A 24490-nucleotide genomic window follows, 5' to 3' on the forward strand; every position below is an offset into this window, starting at 1 on the left:
CATGAACAAAATAAACTCAAAGGTTATTTTTTTTCCTTTGGACAAGGCAGATTATCCACGCACAAAAAACCAATGTATTGTTACAGAAAAAATAAGCTGGATTTTAGCTTACTCTGTGTTTAATTTCTGAGCACCAAATTAGCAATCAAAATGTGAGTCTTTATACAGCAGAATTCTTTCACTGGTTTTCTAGAAATTTCTGCACAATTTATCAAATTCCTATAAAAGTGCCAGGCTCTTTGAGACAGATATTCTCAGAAACTTGATTGGAAAAACTTCAATTTAGAGATATATATAAGCATGTATTTGTAAAGCTGGGCCAAAGTGCAACACAAAGCCACTCCACAACTATTCTGTGATCTTTCCGTGCTTTATTTTTATACATGTTCTTCTAAATTGAGCAACACAAGACAGTGACTTCATTCTGTCTCAATATATTTTTTGTTTTTTTAAAAAAAATTAAAATTCTTTCATGACATTGTTATCAATGCATCTTTTCCAATATGAAGATACGGAGCAATACTTCAAACCTTCTGTAAAATAAGTTAGTGACTGTCTAATCAAAGCTGGTATTGAACAAGCAGTCAGAAACATGAGGAAAACCTGTATTTACATCATAGCTTTTTAAGAAAATTTGCCTGTTTTCTGGATTATTGTACAACAACATAATGAGAACAAAAAAATGCCCATGGAAAACCTATGCCTTACATCCTGCTGTTTATTTGGCCGTGACTTTTGTACGTCTCTGGCAACAGGCTCTGTATTTTTTTGTCTTGATACGCCACATCAAGTTATCTTGGAATTATTATTAAAATTACAGCCTTAGGCGTTGTCCAAATGCCCATTTCATTTCAATGAGCAGCTTGAAAAGTGTTCAGATATCTGAAATAAAAAATTCCTCATCCTATGTATTCTGACAAGGTTTTCTCCGCTATACTGCTGTAAATTTTACTGAATTGCAGTTTTTCCCAAACCAAGTGTTGGAAATTCCACCTCTGTAAAGCAGCATTGCAACCCACATTTCCAGTACATTAAATTACCACTTCTGTTCTTATTTAATCGAGTTAATGGATTTCTAGTTTTTTACTTTGGTGCTGCCTGACATTTAATAGATTACAGTGCTTGGTTGGTAAGGAAACAAAAAAAAAATAGATGTAGTCAGCCTGGACCACTGAAATACAAATATGCAGCAAATAATACATCTTTTTTGTTTGAGATTGAAACGACTCTTAAAAAGTAAAACTGACTCAACTAAAGAATAAAGAGATTAAATAACTGCAGAGGAACTGAGCGATGTCCAGTTACCAATTCAGCTGCTTTTATTAGTGATTTTTCCTGGTGCTGTTAGGAGGCTTACACTAACTGTGGTGCCCTTGCTAAGCAAGGCAGCATCACTCCACGGAAGAAGGAAAATACCTCTTTGGTCCCAGCTGGCAGTAAATTAGACTTGACACACAGGATTAAGGGGCCTTTTTATTACTGAAGCAACTCCAGCATTTTATAATTTATGAATCAGAAGAGCTCTTTGTTTCTTCTGCTTCTCCCTAATCTCCTGCATTAAAAGATGACTCTAGGTTTTTATGTTCCTTCTCCTCAGGTGCTGAAGGGCCACGATGACCACGTGATCACCTGTCTCCAGTTCTGCGGGAACCGCATCGTCAGCGGCTCCGATGACAACACCTTGAAAGTGTGGTCAGCAGTGACAGGCAAGGTGAGGTGGTTTACTTGGCTGAATTCCTTAGGAAGTGAGCTACAGGATGCCAAAAATGCCATCAGCCTGCACTGCAGGGTGGTCTTTAGGTGCAAGAATTGGAAAAGGGGCTGGTAAGCATTTGGGTCGTCTTTTCCTACACAGAAACTGCTCTGGTTCAGAAAAAGTCACCTTGATGTGAAGTAGCAGTGCTGTGCCTCTTGGCACTGGCATATATTCATGTTCTCTTGGCAATTCTGCTGTTCCTGTACAGTGGTTTGTGACATGGACTCTAAAGAATTTGGACAGATATCTTACTTTATCTTCTGCTGTTACCCCTCTGGATCTCCCTTTCTCACTTGTCTTCTAGCATTCTTGCTGTTGGTTTAAAGGTACTGAAATGGGGCGTTCATTTTCCTGGCTCTGATCTCAAATACAGAGTTTGCTTTTCTTTCTAAGCTACTATATTGCTGAGCCACCAAAAACAAAAAAAGAAAAAAGAAAGTAACTTGCTTTATGTTTAAATATTTCCTATTAAATTAGATCCAGCTCAGGCAGGAATTTAATAAGCCTCAATAATTTAATTTTTTTCTTAGAGAAGCAAAACAATATGTGCAATCAAAAAGACAGTACTGAACGTCTCACTCATGTTAGAACATCACAGCTACTCAGCACCCAGATTTTTTTTTTAAGATGACTGACTAAGTGTGCTCCAGGGTTACAGAAAAAGCCTTAGGGAAACAGGACTTTTTCCTTCTAGACTGGTGTATTGTGTGCACTTAGGTTTGTTTTAATGATACAGTTATGTGACCAGCAGGACAGCTACTGAGGATACCATGTTTAAGATGTAAAAGGTCTCCACTTTATCATGTTAAAGCTGAATGTGTTAAGCATTTGTCTTTGCATGCCTGTAAGATCCTTGATGGGATTGTAAATATTACTGCGGGGAAGAATAAAATTAAAAGCAGTAGGCAGCCTCACCCTGCCTCTGTTGGCTTCCCTACAACAAACTGTCTAATGAAGGAACCCACGTTGAGATTTACATTTTTTAATTGAAAAGGACAGCCTGAAAAATACTTCCTTTGTACTTAACCACCCTACCAAAAGCACAATGCTTCTTTAAGTATATAAAATTGATCATAGTAGCATGACTTTGTAATGCCTGTTCAGTAGTTTTTGAAACTAGATACAAATCCTAGTGTGACTATTTACCCCAAACCTTTAAGTGAGCCAGAAACTGTATCAAAGATGGAAGAGCTGCTGCATCAGCCCTTATGTTTACTGATGCTGAAGAATTAATAATATATAAAAAAAATAAAACCCTAAAGGTTGATTTGTGCAAATGAACATGACTAAGTAATTCCCTTGACAGATGTAAAGCCCAAAAGAAGGTTTCTGTGCTCTTACTGCTTTAGAAGGATGATTTCTTAAAATATGAGCAAATTGGTTGAAATTAAAAAAAAAAAAAATTTAAAAAACCCAGGAACTGCAGAAGTGAGTAACTGCTGTGAACTGGAGAAGATGTATTTAGTAACAGAGAATTAATTAAGCTAGGACACAGGAATTGCAGAATACTGGTAAAAAAAGTTTAAGAACAGGAAATCTATGTACAACAAAAAAAGCAAGGTATTTTCAAGGATGTTAGAACAGGATATTAACAAGAAATTAGGATACTGTCACTGATGCAGGAAAAATATTTTAGGAGAAAATTCACGTGGTGGAAATATAACATGCAGTGGTAACAGAAACTCAAAAGGGTGTTACACAACAGCTACCAAAGTTAGACTTTTTCTTATAGCAGTTGATCTAGACAGTCTATATTTGATTAGTTTTTTCTGAAGTAATTAGTGGGGTAAAATTTATGTCTTTTCAAAAGGTGTGAGCACAAGGAGAAGATCTCAGGGATGGCCAGAAAGCTAAAATGTGTGAATATATAAGTGTAGTAAGCTGAAAGACAGGGTATTCAGGACACATTATCTCAGACAAAAAATATTGTACTACCTCAAGAGGAGTCAACTAACAGTTAAAGGAGGCCCACAGCAATTAATGCCACTTAGCATCAGATTACAGAAAAAGAGATCATCACACTGTCTTGACCTCTTTTCTCATGGAGCTACAGGTTTGACTGATAAAAATAATAGTACAGAAATAGATGACTATGTGCTCTGCCAGGCTGTATCCCCATGACACCATTGAAGATAATAGAGCAATGCAAAAATCAACATGGCACACATTTAAATGGGTTAGAAAGTGGATAATTACAGAGATCATGTTGTTCATGTAAATGCAGAATCTTCATGGAGTATCTTCCTAAAGGGGTCTTGCAAGGATCTCTTCTTGTCTGTGCTAATTGGCACTTACTGCTTCCTGGTGGGAAAGCACATATAGTCCTTACTTGTAAGGAATGCAGGCTAGGAGACAGGGACGGGACATTTTTCCAGAGTTATGGAATTCCTGTAGAAGTGGTGTGAGCAAACTCTGTCTCTGCATGGTGAGAAGCTGTGTCATACACTTGGGATCAAAGAAGGTTGGCTGTGCTTAGGTAGGGTGGGATTCTCTCCTGGGCAAGGATAAAGTCTTGAGAAAGGTCTGAAGAGTGATTTTACAGTACTGATGCTGTAACTTGGCTTACAGAACACAGTGTTTCTTTGATAAACAGAAAAATAGAGTATATGGTTTATAGATTGGTGATAAAACTACTAAATGAATGCTCTCTCCAGTTCTAACCCTAATGGCTTCAAAAAGCTATTGGGAAACCTGCAGTGACTCCGAAAAATTACTCGAGGCTGCAAAACATACCCTGTATTCAGACATTTGGAAAAAAAGCTTAGTTTATCAAGAAGAAAATCACAGAGAAAATTCCTTGCAGTTGTGAAGCCCAAAAAGGCCAGCAAAACTGTTTAGAGACAGAGTTTTCAGCCTTTAAACAGCAAAAGTACCAAAAACAGAGAAAGAATTTTATGAGTATTTTCCAAAAGGTGGAATTTTTCATTTCAGTCACAGAGCAATCTCCAGCGGTCTTCCAGTTCAGTCTAGGGAAGACTTAAAGTTTCCATTCTCCTTTTGTCAAAAGGGTAACTAAGCAAAATATTTCTTTTCAGTGTTTGAGAACGCTGGTTGGGCACACGGGGGGAGTTTGGTCATCACAGATGAGGGACAACATCATCATCAGTGGCTCCACAGACCGAACGCTGAAAGTCTGGAACGCCGAGACTGGGGAATGCATACACACCCTGTATGGTCACACCTCCACCGTGCGCTGCATGCATCTCCATGAGAAAAGGTAAGGCTTGGTCCAGAGCTACAGCCACAGCCTGGCCTGTTATTTACTCCTGTCTTCACAGAAGATGCCTGATAAATGTGGGTACCTCACCCAGCACTGAGTGAAATACAAATCAGGCAAAGCATTCACACTCAACCACATAAATCGGCACAAGGGAGATGATTAAGAGAAGTAAAAATGCATAGGAGTACTGATTAAAGAACAGCAAATTGAGTCATATGGACTTTATAAAGTCACATCCTATGTTATTTCAAAACCAATTCTTTGTTACGCTGTGATCCAGTCTCCCACATTCTCAAGAATTTCTCTTTTTTGTCAGTGCTAGAAATGTTTACCCATTTTACAGGACGACTTTTTAAGTGTCGTCACTGCAGTATTTTATTTAAATTTTAACTGATTATATCATGGTGTGTGCAATAGTAAACCATGTCTTGAGTCAACAAACATTGGCAAAGCTCTTTTACTTGGCTACGGTATGGAGCTGTTGACAGAGTGCCTGTTGGTTGCATTTCTTCTTTTTTTTGCAGAATGATTGATCTTTATCAGTTCCATTAATAGTAATTACTTCTCATTTCTGTTCTTGCCTAAATAAAAAATTTTGAAGTATAAACTGAAAAAAAATCAAGCAGAATAACTGTTAATTTACTAAAACTTCTAAAGATCATCTTTGTTTAATTGTTATAATTAGTTAACTCAGTCATTAAAACAGAATGCTTGTAGCACTGGCATGAGCTCAGCATATTCATAAGCTTTCATAGATACAGACAACAGACCACATAATTCCTCATGGCAGCATTTTGCTGTTCAGGGATGAAGTGCCTTTTTAAACACTGATTGCTAATTATATCAAATAGACAGATCCTGAGGAAGGAGGCAAGCAGAGCAAGGAAGGAAAGCACTCGAGTCGTTTGCAACCCATGTCAAGCCAAACCAGATCTTTGGTGGCCAGGGGACTCGTGCTACCTCATGTCCAAAATCCGAACTTTTAACTGAGATATATGCAAGTCTATTTGTTTTAATACTTTTATGTCCAATGCTAAGTACAGGAGTGGTTTTCTTGTTCCTCCAGAGTGGTGAGTGGTTCTCGAGATGCTACACTGAGAGTTTGGGACATAGAGACGGGACAGTGTTTACATGTTCTGATGGGCCACGTAGCTGCAGTTCGGTGCGTTCAGTATGATGGCAGAAGGGTTGTAAGTGGTGCATATGATTTTATGGTCAAAGTGTGGGATCCAGAGACAGAGACCTGTCTGCATACACTGCAAGGGCATACTAACAGAGTCTACTCATTACAGGTATGTGATTTTCATCTCCTCCTTAAGTAACACTTAAAGTCAGCTAATTTCACCCTGTTTATGAAATGGCGGGTACCTGATCCAGAATTATCCAGACCACAAGAATATGTTGGAGTCCCCTCTTTCATTTTGCTACAGTGCTTGTATTAAGTTAGAAACCGAGGGGTTTTGAGAGGACCATATTTTTAAAGCATTGTTTTAAAGCACCCAGTAAGTACAGTGATGCAGCAGACAGTGTTTTAGGCTAAATCTCTGCACCAGCAAGTTAAGTAGTTGTGTGGCTTGCTGGGTTGTTTGGGGTTTTTTTGAAATCTTGCATGTAATTTGGAGCTGTTCTCAGTTTCCCCAAAGAAATTATAAACTTACTGTTTTAAATAAATCAGCTTATATAGTAATTGAAAGTGTGCCAGAAACCCCACTGGATTAATGTTCTGAATTATGCAGATCTGTTTATCGTTATTTTGTAGTCCCATCTTCCAGTTCCTAAATGTAATTCACAGTAATGCTGAACCTAAAATTTTACTGTTCTGATGTAAATCTTTGGCCTTCTACTTCTCTGAGTAGAGGCCAGATCTACAACTGTGAGGCTTTGTCAAGAGGAACATGTTCTTACAGAAGCAGGTTATTAGGGTCCTGTTCTGTTCCATGGCTCTACTGCCTACCAGTGACCCAGCTGCTCATCAGAACTGAGCTAACAAAGATAGACATGGACCTCATGTTGACTATTCTTACCTTTACCAACCCAACAGATCGTCTTGCTCATTCACAGAATCCAAGTATCACTGCCAGGCACTGAAAGGCAAGAGAAATTAATTTCATGCTTGTGCCTGTTCTCACCACAATCTGGCAGGACTTGAAAAAGAAATTAACAAAGACTGTTTAAAATCAGGAAATTGCATTCGGCATGGAGCTATGATGGTTTGTGGCTCAGAAAGTGAAGCTCAGTGCTAGAGACATGAAGTCTATCTTTCACCAGGGTCTCCTCCCATAATAGATTAAATATGAACAATATACCTACTTGGTTTCCTTGCTCAGAATATGTAGTAAAATTTATCCAAAGTTTCCAGCCCTTCTCTTACATTCGTACACTGAACAGTATACTCTCGACAAAGCAGCAAGCAAGTTAAAAATGCTGTCTCTTAAAAATGTTCTGAAGGTTGTGTTTCATTTAGGGTGGTTTGGGAGCAGTGTGTGTTACTCTGCCTTGTCTTTACCAGTGGCTCTTTGTTAGCCTCATGAATATTCATGTCTTGCTCTGATACTGTAGTAATCATGGATCAAATAATTGGGTTGTGTTACATAATAATACTATTTACACCCTGTAAATGAAACCTGGCATTCTGAAACAGATTTCTAAGGGACAGGTGCTTAGAGTTATAGGATAGAAATATTCTTCAAAATGCCATGGTGAGCTCTTGCCATTTGGCTTGAAATAGCCCCAAACAGCAGAACTCCCAAAAAAGAGAATAACTAAACTGAATAAACCAGCCTGTCCTCCCCACTCCATGCCAGTTTCTGTTATTCCTCCACATGATCCTTATGTAGCAGTTAAAGACTACAGGGCTCGTGGATATCAGCTCAACCACCAATTGAAACCTTTTTGTTTGACTGCAGCAGTGTCAGAAAGTAAACTTTGTCTTGGTGCCCAGCCTTAAAGCTGTCTTTCTGAATACTTTATGTACATGGAATACAACTGGTGTGTGGGAAAAGGAGAAAGAATTCAAAATCAGTTACATCAGTCTGGTTTAGGTCTGTTTAAGGAATAAAAATTCTCTGTAGTGTTTCACCCAGCAAGTCATCTGGGTTACTTAGCACTTCTCATCCTTTTATCTGAGCTCAAGTTAGTTCAGATCCTCCTTTGAAAGTAGGCTGCCCAAAACAGTATGCAAAATTCTAGTCTAAGTCTCATCAATGCTCACGAGAAGTGAAAAGTTAGTTTTTAAGCCTTATATAGCATGTGTCTTCCCGTAGTGTATTTTTGCTAGAAATGCCATGCATACAGGAGATAAGCAGTCTGTATGTGCCAGTTGCTCTCAATATTCTTTTGAACCTAGGAACCATGCTCAATCATGTTTGAATGTAGAGATCTAAGATGTTGGTTTTATGAAAGGCACCTGTCTCAGATAGCTGAGTTTCCTTAATTGGGTTCTTTGTTTGCCACAATTAGGTACCAGTCAGCCCACAGAGACAACAAGTGTCAGATTGCTTTCACTGTAACAAAGACTCCTGCCCAGCCTTCCTTCTCCGAGGCTACTTTCATTCATTCCCTGCCAAGCTCAGATCTTCACAATTTTCTCTTGACTTTTATACTCTTTGCCTTGGGTCAGTTTTGCTTTTTCAAACATCACCCAAATCCTGATGAAAATATAAATGCCAGACCTTCCTCCTCCCCCCCCCCCCCCCCCAAACTCTGATATCTCTAAAAATGCTGTGAGCAAAGTCCTGAACAGGACAGTATCCCTGCCTCAAATTTGCCTCCCTCTTTGTGAAAATGCAACTAAGACATCTGCTGTTTCACATGTCTTTTTAGTCTGTCTCAGAAAAAAATCAGGTTGGTTAAGATCATTTTTCCACAAATCTCTGTTTGCTGCCACTTACCACATTGCTCAGGGCTTACAAGCAGATTGATTCTTTGTTAGTTCCTTCTGGAAACTGAAGTTGGGCTTGACCAATCCATAGCTCCTCATCTTGCATCATCATCATCTCCTTCAATAAAGAAAAGAATTGTATTTGCCATCTGAAACCTTGTCTATTTTCTGTGTGTTCTCAAAGAAAGCAGCAGATGTCTCTGAGATTGGCTTAAAACAACTTGCCTTATGTGGTTTTTGTTGTTTTTTCCATTATAGCAAAAGCTTGTACTCAGTTGTCAGTGGTGGTAGTGCTGTGAGCCTACACTCAGATGGCTGAAGACTGAAGAAAAAAAAAAAAAAGTTAAATAGCTGGCCTCACTTGGTGTTTCCTTCCCACTGAGCATAAATGAGCTTTTTATTTTTGCCTTCTCCCCCCCCTTTTTTTTTTTCTTAAACAGAACAGTGCTTTATCATCCTTAACGGTTCTTGGAGGTTTATCTTATTTTGTGTCTTGCCTTTCTGATTTTGTCCCAGTGTGCTCTTTTAAACTCATCTATTGATATAGTTTCTACTTTTTGTACAATTCCTTGTGCTTTAGCCAAGTGGGTCTTGGTAATTTACTACACTTCCTATCTTTCCTTCACACAAGGATAGTCTGTGTCTTTAAGAAAGTGCCAACTTTCCTGAACTCTTCTTCCCCTCAGAGAACAGATATATAAAAACTTCACGGGAAGGAAGTCTCAATTGAAGTATTCCTCCTTGAAGCCCACTGGTTTTATTCTACTGCTCTTTTCCCTTCCTTTTTTGAGAATTCTGGACTCTTATGTCATTGTCACTATCACTCAAGTTACTTTCCACCTTTATATTCTCTACATGTTGTCCTCTTGGTCGAAAGTCTCTCCTCTCTCAGCTGATTCATGTTCTATGTATTTTTATTTTAGATATAATCTATGCCCAGAAAACCCAAGACTTTGCACAAGTTAACCTGTATGCCTTTCCCTAGAACAACAAAGAAGTTATAATTTACTGTATGCAATTATAATCATAAAATGGCTAAACCCAGAATTTTTTCAGTTATGTTCCTTCCATTTTCCAATGTTTTAGCTTTTGTGTAGATGGTTCTGGATTGATGTTTTTATCCTCCAGCTTAAAGTCCCTTTGACTTGTGAAAGCAGGTTTGACTTGTGAATGTCTTTATTAGGAAAACTACTGTTGCAGGCTGCAGTATTGTCAGGATTCTATCAGGTTTAAAGGAGTTGTGCTGCATTTAAAAGACCAGTGGTTCAGAATCTTTCTCCTCCAGGTGCACACCTCATAGCCTGTGTCTACAACAGGAAATTACACTGACTGTGAATCACCTGGTCTTACATCAAACACAGCCATCTCTACTTACACCAAATTCTTACATTGTAATGCAGTTTCTGAATATATATATATAGTATCTAATATTGCATTTAGTTAATTAAATGCTTAATAGCCTTCATCATAAGATCCCAGTGTAATTGTTTGTAATAGATGTACCTTTCTTGTAGTTTGATGGCATCCATGTGGTGAGTGGATCTCTTGACACTTCCATCCGAGTTTGGGATGTGGAGACAGGCAACTGCATCCACACGCTGACGGGGCACCAGTCTCTGACAAGTGGGATGGAACTCAAGGACAATATTCTCGTGTCTGGGAATGCCGATTCCACAGTCAAAATCTGGGACATTAAAACAGGACAATGTTTACAGACATTGCAAGGTGAGCTGAAACTACCTGCATGTAAATCAAGCTGCCTGCAGTTATCTGTGCTGCAGACGCTATACAAAAAAGATTTTAAAATCATTACATACAAAGAAACAAGAACAGACCACTTACAACTTAAATATTTTTCTGATGACAGCTGTATGATCTTTCTCTGAATTAGAAGAAAAGAATGTATTTAATCTAATCTATTCAAATCACTTGCCTATTATGAAAGGCAGATGGTCTGGACTGATAGCAATTTGCTTTGGGTGTATTAGCCTAATAAGGCACAGAAATATGTAGGAAATGACATCTCTAAACAGTCAGTCAACATATTTATTTAGGGGTCACTTGAATGTTTCAAAGCCTGCTGATTAATTGGATTGGGAGGCAAAGTACATTGTCTGTTGCAATAAATCAAGAGAAACAAGTGGAAGATGTTTTTGTTATTTCAGTAAGAAGAAAGATTTTTGTTTCCATTTTGACAGTTGCCATTCAGGCATCGTGCTCACCAGCACATTGTTTTGTTGGCTCCACAAAAAAGGTCATTCCCACGTATCACGCAGCATCGCTGGCTGGAGCAGAAAATTAAATTTCCCCATAAAGCAGACTCTGTTTTTTTAACAGTACATATTTTTATGTCAATATATAACTGAATATTTACTGATGGAGTAATCCCATAATAATACTTCAAAGGGTCTTGGAAACAAATGCTTGCAGTGGTCACCTCATTCTGGATGGTTAAGTTCATTTTCCTAAATGCCCCAGTGCACACTTGCCCTACTGGTTCTGCAGAACAAAATAAAATTATTGTAACAAAGAGGGAATAGTGGGGGCTTTTTCTACACTTGCATTCACTTTCTGAAAGCACAGCAAGGCTTCTGTACCTTTTAATGTACCAAAACTGGGTTGATGTACCTGATAGAAACACAGCTGTATGAAAATAGCTGAGTATTTCTTCTGTGTGCCCTGCTGTTTTCTGATGACAAATACAAATGTTTTGGTTTACTGTTACAGGTCCCAACAAGCATCAGAGTGCTGTGACCTGTTTACAGTTCAACAAGAACTTTGTAATTACCAGCTCAGATGATGGGACTGTAAAACTTTGGGACTTGAAAACGGGTGAATTTATCCGAAATCTGGTCACATTGGAGAGCGGGGGCAGCGGAGGCGTCGTGTGGCGGATCAGAGCTTCTAACACAAAGCTGGTGTGCGCGGTGGGGAGCCGCAACGGGACTGAGGAGACAAAGCTGCTGGTGTTGGACTTTGACGTGGATATGAAGTGAAGGGCAGGAAGATGAATTTGTCCAAACGTGTAGACGATGTTCTCCTTTCCCTCCCCCTGAAAAAAAAAAAAAAAAAGAAAAAAAAGGAAAAAATATCCCTTGTCCTTGGTGGTGCAGGATGTTGGCTTGGGGCAACAGATCCTAAAGACCTACAGACTACGAAGGAGAAGACAAAGATGACAAACTGTAACTGACAAGAGAGGCATTTGCTGTCTCATCACATAAAAAGGCTACACTTTTGACCGGGGCAGCTTTGCAAAAATAACGACTCTTGAAATGTAACCAGGTGCAATTTATTTCTTTACTTTCCTCCAACTGCTCCTTGAGCAATTTGGAGGTGAAAAAAAAAAAATTGTTACAGTTCTTATTAACAGTTGATTTTACCACAAAGATCTTGAAAGAAGCCGCAGAGGCGAGTTTGCTGGTGCACACCTGGGCCCCCCTGGGTGCCAGCAGCCCCTCCGAGCAACTTGCTGTCCCTTAGCTCTGCTCTGAGCAGGAGGATGGGCTGGGTGACCTCCACAGGTCCCCTCCAGCCTCCACGAGCAGTCACTGGTTGACTTTCAAAAAAATAGAGAGCATCTGCAATGAAAAAAAAAAAGCCAACAACAACAAAACAAAGAGTCCATTCCTGGTGTGGAAAAGCTAAAATATTACTGTGAATTGTTTTGTACATTTTTATCAGAGCTTTTTCCTTTTTTTCTTTTTTTTTCCTCTTCTTTTTGTTTTTTTTTTGCCAACCATTGCCAATGTCAATCACAGTATTAGCCTCTGTTTTATCTATTTACTGTTGCTTCCATCTACACTCTTCAAAGCATAAGTTGCTCTGAGGTGGCAAGTTGTCCTGGGTTTTGAGAGGAGTCCTCTGATGGATTTAATTCGCAATGCTGGTGCTAGAAGTAGGTCTTCATTTATGGGATTGTTGTCCCACCCCTGTACTGTATTCCCAGTGGCCAAACTTATTTATGCTGCTAAATGAAAGAAAGGAAAAGCAAATTATTTTTTTTTATTTTTTTTCTGCTGTGACGTTTTAGTCCCAGACTGAATTCCAAATTTGCTCTAGTTTGGTTACAGAAAAAGACTTTTTGCCACTGAAACTTGAGCCAACTGTGCCTCTAAGAGGCTGAGAGTGGAAGAGTTTCAGACAATTAAGAGTGAAGTTTGCCTGCAAATAAAGAATTGAGTGTGTGTGCAAAGCTTATTTTCTTTTTTCTGGGCAAAAATTAAAACACATTCCTTAGAACAAAGCTATTGCAGCCTGTTCTGTGGGGAAATTTTTCTTTGTGAGGGCTGTGGTGAATGGAATGAACATACATTAAAAAAAACTGACAAAATTTTTAAAAAATATTATAAAATACAAAAATGAAAATAAAGTTGCTGGTCAGTCTTAGTGTTTTACAGTATTTGAGAGAATAAAAAACAAACAACTGTTACAGTTATTGCTGGGAGGAACTGACAGAGCAAAAACTTAGGTTTTTGTAAAGATGTCACATGCAAACAAAATGGGAAAACTAAAGAGTCAAATGGTTTGCCTCATTCTCCAAGAGCCACAACTCAAGCTGAACTGTGAAAGTGGTTTAACACTGTATCCTAGGCGATCTTTTTTCCTCCTTTTATTTTTTTTTTTTGTTTTTGTTTTATTTATAGTCTGATTTTAAACAATCAGATTCCAGTTGGTTAATTTTAGTTATGTAACAACCTGACATGATGGAGGAAAACAACCTTTAAAGGGATTGTGTCTATGGTTTGATTCACTTAGAAATTTTATTTTCTTATAACTTAAGTGCAATAAAATGTGTTTTTTCATGTTAGTATGTCTTTTCTTTTTCTTTTTTCTTTTTTTTTTTTTTTTTTTTTAACTTCTGAAGGGTAAAGCAGGTCAAGTTGCTCAGCTTACTGATAGATGCTCAAATATGTAACCAGACTTTTTATGTAACCCTTCCACAAACAGGTGCAGGAGTGTCCTCTCCTTCACTTGCCATACAGGATTTCTTACATGGGCTTCAACAAACATGTAGGAAAGCCATCAGCTTCCTATCACTAAGGAATGTGTCAGGATTTGAGTCTGGGGAGAGTTGGCTATAAAAAGCTGCTCAAGTACGTAGAACTTCTTCCGATAGCATCTTGTTACTGCATCTTAAATTGAAACTTGATATTTATTATTTATGAATTTCAATCAATTGATTGCAGCCTGACAGCAGAGAATAAATCCGAAAGTACAACTGAAATCAAAGTTAGGGTTGTAGGAAAACTTGAAATAAAGCTTCTGAAGAAGAAAAAAACTAAGATGAGAAAACATCATTCCAGACCAGTCCACCAGCAGTTTTATCAGTGTCCTGAAACCAAGGTAAGCTATCAGCTGTCTCAGAAACTTACCACTTCAGCATCAGTTTCTCAAGATCTCCTTGACCAAAAATTGCTGCCTTCCATGCAAGATTCTTCAGTCAGGGCACAGCATTTACTTGTTTGTGACAATTTCCTCTGCAGAAAACTGTCATTAAAGAAAACCAAACCATTAGAAGAGAAAATACATGGATGGAAAAGAAAAATACTGATATTCTTATACATCTATGACTATGTGCTATGCAAATGTAGTTCCAATCCCTACATTATGCAAAACAAGCAATGCTGAAGGATCATGCTTCCATCTGGCCTCTAGAGATTAAAAAGCCATAAAGAACGACCGAGCAGCAACAAACTGTAAAAATCTGTTCACTGAGTTGGTGTTTAAGGCAAAAAAAAAAAAAATGCAGCAAGCACTGACATATAAAAAGCTATGATCATTTTGGTATTTATAGGCAAACAATTAAAGAGCTAATCCTCTCCTAAAATGACAGGAAAGGGTTGCCAGGACTTCACTTTGTTCTGCTGAGAACAGAGGCCAGGACTCGCAGCCCTGCGGTGACAGAAGGTACGTCAGACCGGGCTGAACGACTTCTGAGAGAGGATGGAAATAGGAGGGTAAAAATATGAATATTTAATGCAGGGAACAGAGCAATAGCTTTTAAGATTATGTCTTCTTCCATGATTTGTAGAAATTGCAACAACATGTTTTCCCAGAGCGAAGGCGCTGGCCTGACAGTGCAGGAGAACGAGCGATTTCTGAGCTATGTTGCACTGGAGGGTAGGAATACAAATCAAGGCAGAAGAGTGAAATGACAGAAGAGAAAAACTAACAAATCCAAATCAGTTCAAGCTGTGTTTAAGTACACTTTAAGCAGCCAATATGACCAGAAGCAAAATGTGCTTAACCAGAACTGAGAAGTTTTCCAGATGATAGTGGAGTTTCCATCACTATCTTACATTCAAATTCATGCAGAGTAACTTGAACCTGTTGAGCAAGCCACACTTCTAGCTTACTTCATCCCAGATTTGGGTTAAGAAAAAAATGTATTGGCTGCAAAATCATGATAGGATCACTTGTCAGGTTAAATGCAAAAACTAACACAGTACTTAAAACTTACTTTTCTAAAAGGCTTTTCCCCTTCAGTAAACCAACTTTACAGAGTTAGTTGTTAGTGCTCTAAAGACTTCTATGTTGTGAAAAGCCTGGTTAGGCTTGTAGGAGTTGATGTTGCTTATGAGACATCTGAACAGCACAGCTCAATAAGCAGAAATTTAAGTGACAGCATTTCAAAAATGGGACTGTAGTAAACACATCATGTGTGAGGAACTGTTCAAGCAGGTTTTATTTACAGTCTACTTACTACCCCTTTCATGCCTACACTGTAACATGGTTCACTTAGTATCAAGTCTTCAGTTTGGCAGAATGTGCTCCAGCTGAGACTGTTTATGAAACATCTTCATTTCATGTAATTAGATTTTTATTTTAAGGTGCCTGGAGTTACAGAGTTTAAGTGTTTTAAGAATACTCTCAGTTGACAGACACACTTGAATGTAGTGGCCAGGTCATCATAGGCTGGGTCAAAACACCTGCAGCTGTCCTAGAGAGAACTGCAGTAGTGTTTCTGGTGTCTTACCCCCGTGTTTTAATGCTGATCCCTTTTTTTGTTTGGTTTGTTACAGCTTCCTCATTTCCACCTGTAGCCGAAGCTAAGTCAACAACATTAATAAGAGTTTATTCTTTTTAGTGGACCTTGATTTTAGTCAACAATAATTCAAAACTAGTATTGCTGCTTCCTCCAAGAGCCTGTTCCTCTGGTCTCCATTTACTTACCCAACAGATAAGACCAGACACAGCTGGGCAACAGCCCTGCCTACACCAATTTGTAGTTCAGCTCAGCAGCTCTCCCCAGCAGAGCACAGTTCTGCCTGGGAGCTCACAAACAGGATTCCTTCAGGCTGTAGCTAAATCTGGAGCAGCTCTTCAGGAGCATGCCCCAGGCACTCAAACCACTGGTGTAGCTCGTGGGATCAAACCAGAGCTGGTCCCAGCACCTCAGAAATACATTCATGTGGACATCAGGTCCTCAGGACCAGCAAATTGGTGCTACAGCTCTGCTCCTGCTGCACAGCACTAATTGTTGTGTGTGTAACCTTCAACAAACGCTCTCCCACAGCATCCCTGGCTCCTGATTCATCACTGGAACCCAGCTGCCACCCAAACAGCAGCAGCAGAGAAGCAGAATCCACCTTATAACACTCAAGAGTTCTTGACAGAGAAAAAAGATTGGATGCCTCCAACTCTTTCAGTACGCCTATGGAGAGGTTCTTCTGGTGGGCTTATGGAACCCACTTTACAAGAAATACTAGTCAGTCTGGCCCCAATTTCCTACCAGCAAGTCAACATCTGAATAATTCAGAAAAAGCAGTCATGAAGTTCTGTAATCAGGTAAATAAAAGAACAAGAATACAACAATAATAAAGAAAAACTTGACTGAAAGTACTTGAACCACTGACCAAACAACTGCTAATTACTTACAGAGCGATATCCACTGAATCTCTAATAAAAGCAGGAATACTATTTTCTTTCCAACTTCTGCTATTTTATCTATAACCATGATCCCTAACACTGTGAAAAGATATGCATGCTGTGTGATGGTGCTTATTTAATGATATATGATGCTTATGATTATACATGAAGCAGTTGATCCATACGATATACACCAGTTTTTTCAAACTTCCTCTAAAAATGGCATATACATTTTTTCAAACACCTTCAAGAATCAATACAGGTTTATAAATACAACAGATGCCTGACCATAGAATTCGTTCCATATCCCTTCTAAGACAGGTAGCCTGACAAACTGGGTGTTACCAAAAAGTCAGCAGCCAGTACAGGCTCCTGCTCCCTGTTCAGATTGCCAAATGGTCCAGCAGCTGTAGCAGGACCTGCAGAGGAGGAATGGTGCATTGTGCTAGCACAGGAACAAGCTGCTGAGGGGAAAAGCTGCAGCACTCACAGTCACTGCAGTTGCCTAAGAACCAATGGCTTGATGCCCATGGGTACTGCATTGCATTAGCCCAGGTGGTTCACAGGTCCTATAAAATCATAACTAGGTTAGGACAGCATCTCCTCACCAAGTAGAGATGGAAGGAATCATTAATCACAAGCATTGCTGCTCAAGAGCTTGGTGGCACAGAAGAACACAGCAATGTTTCTAAACTACACACTGCATAGGACAAGGGAGACTTTGCCAAAGACATCCCCCCAGCTCCCCTTTGTCTTCACCTCTGCCTTGCTTGGATCCAGCTTCAACTACCCACTCCCTACTCACAGGTTGAATTTGTCCAACCCTGTTTGGTTGCAATAGTTCTGGTGAATCATAGAATCATAGAATTGGCTGGGTTGGAAGGGACCTCAGAGATCATCGAGTCCAACCCTCGAACCACCGTTGCGGTTGCTAGACTATGGCACTGAGTGCCACATCCAGTCTCTTTTTAAATATCTCCAGGGATGGAGAATCCACTACTTCCCTGGGCAGCCCATTCCAATGCCTGATCACCCTCTCCGTAAAGAAATTCTTTCTAATATCTAACCTAAACCTCCCCTGGCACAACTTAAGACCATGAAAGATACCCTCAGCTATTTCTTTTCTGCACCTGTGCTGCTGGAGTCTGCATGGCACTTTCTCTGTGGGGACAGCACAGCCTCAAGTCTAAACACTGAGTGCTCCAAGGTAAGACATGAAGATGAGAAGGCATCATTCAGCCCAGAGTAAGGGATTTATTACCAGTGTTCCTAAAACAATTTTCACCAATTCTAGACTGAAAATAATATTCTAGACCTTTTGCAATTACATAAGCTGGAAGTTTATTTCAATTCCTTAATTTTTCAGACACAAAGCTTTTGATGTCACAAATCTCATCTGGCTTGGGTTTGCCTGTAAAAAAGGCACACCCTAAGGAGCTTCACAGTTTAAGCAGGATCATGAGTCTTGTTTCCTGGAAGCTGTGAGAAGACATGGAAGGTCTATGTAAGCTGGATCAGAAATGACCCATGAAATTCAGAGAAAGGCAGGTGCCATGAATCTGTGCCTTGTTCTTAAAATCATGATTAAGTCCTAAAACAGATAGTGTAAGTTACTTCATCATCCTCACCAGCAAAGGACAGCAGCAAGACTGCTTTATGAAGCCTCTAGTCTGGCTGCCCTGTAATTGAGGATATGACCAACCCTGTTAGCTCTGACTCACACAAACATCTCTTACCTAGGGCAGGTTGTTTGATGGGCAGATGAATAAAATGCCTCTGGTTCTTCTGTCTGGCTCCTCGCATCAGCTGGGCCAGATGTCTGAGGTGCAGGTTTTCCAGGGCACTTACAGTGCACTATTCAAGAGTGCTTTGTTCTTTTAATTTAAAACAGGAAAAACAGAATGTAGAAGAACCATAAACTTCAAAGGCAGTTTCCACTGCCAAAGGAGTTGCATTTCAACTCAAGTTTGTTCTCTAGATTAAACAGTCAAATCTGACAGTGTGGGAAGATGCTCACACCTTCAAGACTGGCAATTTCTAAGGGATCGAGGGACTCAGATTAGTTGGCTGTAAATATCAGTGTGGTAAATTGAGCAGTAAAAGTGCTCCTAAACAGGAGTTTTATTTTGAGCTCCTCAGTTTGAAATGAATTTCTAATAATACTCCAGCTTTGCAGATACACAAACAATCTAAAATATGGTTTCTTTACCTTGATATACAGAAGATCTGAGACCTAGATTCCCCTCTCTTTTCAAACTGTCATTTGCTTTTAAGCTTCCTGATGTATTTCATTGCTGATTTTAAATTTTCACATTCTAGTTTGGAAAAAAGGAAGAACTCAAAAGCTGCAGAGACCAGACAGGGCTCCAAAAATGTGCCTTCAGACAGTTTGCTGCTACTTGTCTGCTTTGGTGTTCCTCCTGTCAATTCTCAGCTGACAGGAGTGAATGTTTCAATTAACTAGCATACACGTTTTCCCAAACAAACAAGTTTTAAAGAAACATGTTATCTTCCGAGTGGAAGTTTCTTATTTTTTCTTAGCACATGCTTTAGGCATGCACTGGATGCTGTCTTTACCATTCTGCTGGCTACTGGCGTGCTTCAAACATCCCAGTGCATGCTCAACACCACAGTAACACAGAAGTTCCTTGTGTCCACCCCTCAGTCTCACATACATTTTTATACTGAAAAGATACATGATCTGTCTGGATTCACCTGTTCACAGGCAGTCATTTACCAGCAGAACCTGCTCTTAAAGACCTCACCATTCATCACAGTAGCCCATGTGGCAGAGCAGGGACAACCCAGGTCAGAGGAGCAGTGAGGTGGAGGGATGCCCTGTGCCTCAGATGTCCCTAAGTGCCCATCTGTTAGTGTAGCTAAATGGCTACGGCTGCATCAAGCCCATAGGTCTCCAGTCTGAGATGAAAAATTCAAAACTGCAGCCTGTATTTTAAAAGGCTCGAGCTACATATTCATTTCTATACATACACATTCACATCTTGAAACACTTCTGGGTTTACATATTTCATAAAAAAAACTTGATGACTACATAATCTGTTTTTCTCTATTTGCTTCCTCATTTTCTCTTTTCTTTGACACTCACGCTTCAGTTTCCTTATGTTTCACTTCCTTCCTTGTCCTGTTCCCTATGTTTTTATTTTCATGTTTTACCATTCATGTCCCTATTTTTCACAACTTTACATCTTCCTCATTTTTCCCCATTCGTGAGTTCTCCTCCACTCAAAACTGCCCTAGCCAACTTTTCTCTCCTCTTTCACCCCTAGATCTGAGTAAGCAAGATTTTTCACACCAGATTTAAGGCATAGAGGAGATCCAGAAGGCATCTGCAAAGCAAATACAGAGCACTGAGAAAAATTCATTTATTTGCTTGCTTCAACACTTTAGAAAGTTCTAAAGTTTGTCTATCCACAATCCACAAGTAACTCAAGTGGTCCAACAGCAATAGGATCAGACCTCTAACTGGCCTACCACCAATTTCACAAACACCTCCTAGTTCAATTTTCACCAAGCATTCTCTCTTTCCTTTCTGCCAGAAGATAGTATGTAAAAAACAAACAAACAAATATGCATTTTCTGCTCCAGTGTGTAAAGGCAAATTTGAAAATACTCCTTATTACAAAGCAGGGGTGATACGTGGTTTTCTAAATCTGTGAAGAATTTGGAAGTTACTTTTGGTGACAAGCCTCTAAATAAATTTACCTCTGAACAGAAACTACCATTTCAACAGATTCCTGTTTCATAAAGCTATGCATAAATAAGAATTTGAGGTTGTAAAAATAAGCCTGTATTCCAAACTTTATAACAGCAACTGATATTTCTTCCAGTATTACCAACACAGCACAGCTGGGATAGCACGGTCTGTCAGGGTATGTTAAGAATAATATATAAACCATGTCTAAAACAATCTTGTGTGCATTGCTTACTAATTCTTAATATGCAGTGACAGCGTAAGCAATAAAAGCTCCAGAGCCAGCACATGATGTGACTGCATACTGGCTACACTACTCTGGCACTGGTGAAATTTAACTGGTTTAGTGACACAATAAATCCAATTGAAAAAAGCCAGGAACATCCAGCACTTCTCTGAGACTTGGCTTCTGCATTGTATTAAACCAACATAACTTAATTCAAAAGGATAAGCAACTATTTATTAAGAAGGACACAAATTGTGTCCAAAGCAACAAAGACACAGATTTGATATCCTCATCTTTGCAGAACAAAAAGCAGTAAGAACAAACAAAACCCATGCAACAACAATCCAAACCAATCAAACTCAAACCCAAATCTCTTCATCTTTCATCTCCCAGTTTTGTTTCAGCTTAATAATATTGTGAACCTCCTCTCCTTGCAAATGAATCCACAGCCCAAGCTCTGAGTATACAGTCCTCACAGCCTGTATGGCTGCATTTACCCAGTGAGAAAGATACATAGGATTTGCCTCACAGTTTGGTTTTTATTTCTACTTGTTCTGCTCAAGCATTTTGGTCTTGCTTGTTGTTTAATGAACAAAGAACAGCAACTACTTCCCCATGGCTTGAACAAAGGTGACAATAAATGAGTCTTGCTGCTTGTCCTTTCCAGGCTGAAGGACCACTGGATCAGGGAAATTCAGTTAGAATTAGACAGAAGTTTAAAGTCCAAAAAACAGGACACATGACTAGCATTGTATCTCAAATGCCTAAAATAAAGAAACCTTCCCCCACTGACAACCAGACTAATACCTTGTATAGCTAACAGGAGCCACCACATAGAATACAAAAAAAGTTAAACCTGAAAAATAAAATGAGCAGGAGCTCTTCCATAGACATGAGGAGTTCACCAGAGAAGAAAAGCATAGGTCTAATATCAGCATATTCTGATTTGCTCTTGGACAATCCACACAGTACCCCCATTATGCAATTTGATTTATCAGGCAGCACAATGCAGACAAAATTGTTCTGACAGGAAAACAAGGGTTCCTTTAATCTTCGACTCTCCAAACAATTTATGCTCTCTAATTAATACCTGAATCCACTCAGTTATGCACACAAAGTGGAGCTTAAATTTTCTGCATCACAGAAGCACCCTCTGTCCAGACACCCAGCTAGACTTCCAGCCATTGACTTTTCCCTCCGGGTTGGCCACATCCATCACACACCCAACAGACCATTTATTAAAGGATCTCTCTCTCCATGAGTGTTCTCTGAAAATTGAAAGTATTGCCCATAAAGATTATTTTTCCCTGTCACTTTGGCTTTTGGTAAAAGCAAGACAGGTGAGACAAAAGATGCTCTCCACAGGCCTGTGAATGGAATCATTGTTCTATGCTATATGATAAAGAGGAAGAAATTACCTCAGTCATAAAATAAATGAAGAGACAGATATAATACCTCATACTAAACCAAATTTACCTTGCCTACATCTCAGAATACTTCCCCTGTACCTAGGTAAGACACACAAAGAATACTGACTGTGAAGCCCATGCAGTATTTTTCCTTTCTAGAAGAGGTGGCTGGCCCAACCTGCTTTTCTTACAAAATGTAGAAAAAACTACTTTCAGTGTAAACTTGTCTTTCTTCCAGCTCAGGATGTAAATTTTGGAAAGCAACACAGGTTTTGGATAGCTGCTCCTGTTCAGAAGCCTGCTGTGGTATGCAGGATGTCTTCTCTCTCTTTGGTTGTGAGAGCATCTCCCTGCCTGAGCTTCCACCTCATATCTTCTTAGGCATTTTCCAGCATCCACCCAATGTGCATTAAGCTGTGAGCAATTGAGAGTTCAAGCAAATGATATGGAGGAATGGATAATTAGCCCCTAGGAACACATCCAGCTACAGTTATACTCCATGAAGGTTAGAGGCCCAATTCCTCCTCATTTAAATCTGATATTGAAGGAATTTATAGAACTTTATCCGAGCTACTAATACGCAATTTTACTGCAAACAATTTACAATCAAATGAAGTGAAAGCTAGAAGCAAAGAGTACATTAATGACTTAATTTTCTTTTTGCATTTCTCTTCGTTTAATCTTCCATTGAAGACCAATCTTTAAAATTGGATAATTGGCCTGTAAATAAATACAATTTTTTTTCTTTTAATTATTACTGCATAGAAGATGAAGTGTTGGTATGATCTACAATGTTATCCTTTGCTGAGGACAGCCCTGTATCACCAACCTCCAGCAACAGAAAATGGGCAAAACAACCATTTTCAGGCTGAAAATTCATGCTCTAATAAAGGAGTACAAATGTATCACGGTATCTGAATACAAAATTTAGTGTTGCTAGTAACATGCAATTTGTAAATTATACATGTGCACTATAAGAGGTTACTTAAATATATTGTAACTACTCTGTCAAAAAGGAAGCATGAATGTCATAGTAGTTTCTGTAATACTCCACAAAAGATCATCTGCACTAGAAGGGATCTAGGTGCAGTTAAAACAGTGACTCTGCTTTAACTAGGTTTAGAGACTCCAGGTTTAGAGACTCTTTTCCTAGGTTTAGCGACTCTAAAAGACACTGGTCAAGCAGCAAACCTCAGTCTAGAGGAAGGAGCTAGGACAGGTGGTTTTTTCACAGAACAGAGGTTCGTCTGAGGCTTGCTCCCAGAAGAAACCCCTTGGTGTCCTCTTGAACAGGTTCTTTGTTTTTATTTGACCTGCTGAGACAGTTGGAGAACTCACATTTTTATAAGCAGTTCATTTCCCAGAGGTTTAGTAACCTGAGCTTTCTCAGTTAGCTGCCAACACACTGGAAGCAAGTGGTCAGGAGTAGGGCAGGTCTGCCTTTCCCAGTGGCAGAGAGCTGCTAAAACCTCAGGAGACACCAAGTCAAGCTGATGTCTCAAAGGTGCTGGGGAAAGTGGGCGTGCTGCACTCAACTCTCTCCCATTGCCACATCTCTCTTCTCATTCTCATGCTCCCAGGACACCAGACCTTATTCAGATACTTAAACCCTTCTGGCAGCAGCAAGCTGTCTGTTCAGCCCAGAAGCTCAAATGACATCTTCTGACCAGCTTAAACCATCTCTGCAAACATCACCATAACACACAGGACCAGACTGAATTTTTCTTAAATTAGTGATATGAAATTTTGCCCTAAGTTAAGTGTCCATGGCTAGACAAGAGTGCAGACACTGAACTGCATGCTCCTATTAGAAAGACATCTTCTGAAGGAGATGTAACAGCTGGAGGGACCTGCTATGCTCAAGACACCTTAGGCTTCACATCCTCAACACAAGCTCTGTAGAGAAGACAACTCAAGCACCTAAAGCAAAACTTTCAAAGTTAACTCCATGCCCAGTCCTGTTCATCAGCACAATGGGAAAGCAGAAGGCTGCTGCAGGAGCAGAAATCCCACACGCTGCTGAGAAAGTTTGCAACATCTGGGGTGGAACCCGCTGCTTTTGCCTCCAGGTATACCTGTACTGTAATTGCTCATTGTGAGCCCAAAAGAAATGCAGATGAAGAACCTGCAGTTACAGGAGGAACAAGTCTGAGCCCTGTTTAACATGTGAAATTGCAAGACGCTGAGACACATAATTGGGCAGAAAGCTGGGCCTTGCCCAACTTGGCTGAATAAACTAAATCAATATGCCATCAAGGAGAGTAATGCAGCAAGGCAAAAAGAAGTGTGGCTTGCAGAACTCTCTCCAATGGTTTGTAAATGAAATGCTCCTCTAGCTAAGCACACACAGCAAAAAGCATTCCTCTGAACCAGAAGGGTATGACAAACCAAAGGTGCAATAAGCACTTTTCCCTAAAC

The 24490-nt window shown here is 39.5% G+C and overlaps 1 protein-coding gene across 3 annotated transcripts in view; it reads left to right on the forward strand.

The window, feature by feature from the left end:
- The window catches only part of FBXW7 (F-box and WD repeat domain containing 7), a 178529-nt gene extending 164866 nt beyond the window's left edge, over positions 1 to 13663 (forward strand). For all 3 annotated transcript variants that reach the window (XM_030450271.1, XM_008493783.2, XM_030450272.1), the window contains 5 exons: positions 1598 to 1711; positions 4792 to 4973; positions 6043 to 6268; positions 10371 to 10581; positions 11584 to 13663. In XM_030450271.1, the coding sequence (XP_030306131.1) occupies positions 1598 to 1711; positions 4792 to 4973; positions 6043 to 6268; positions 10371 to 10581; positions 11584 to 11852 (1002 nt within the window). In that variant the 3' untranslated portion in view covers positions 11853 to 13663. The remainder of the gene's footprint in view (positions 1 to 1597; positions 1712 to 4791; positions 4974 to 6042; positions 6269 to 10370; positions 10582 to 11583) is intronic.
- The last annotated feature ends 10827 nt before the right edge of the window (positions 13664 to 24490 follow it).

The sequence above is a fragment of the Calypte anna genome, chromosome 4A (genome assembly GCF_003957555.1).
Source record: "Calypte anna isolate BGI_N300 chromosome 4A, bCalAnn1_v1.p, whole genome shotgun sequence".
Taxonomy (NCBI): Eukaryota; Metazoa; Chordata; class Aves; order Apodiformes; family Trochilidae; genus Calypte; species Calypte anna.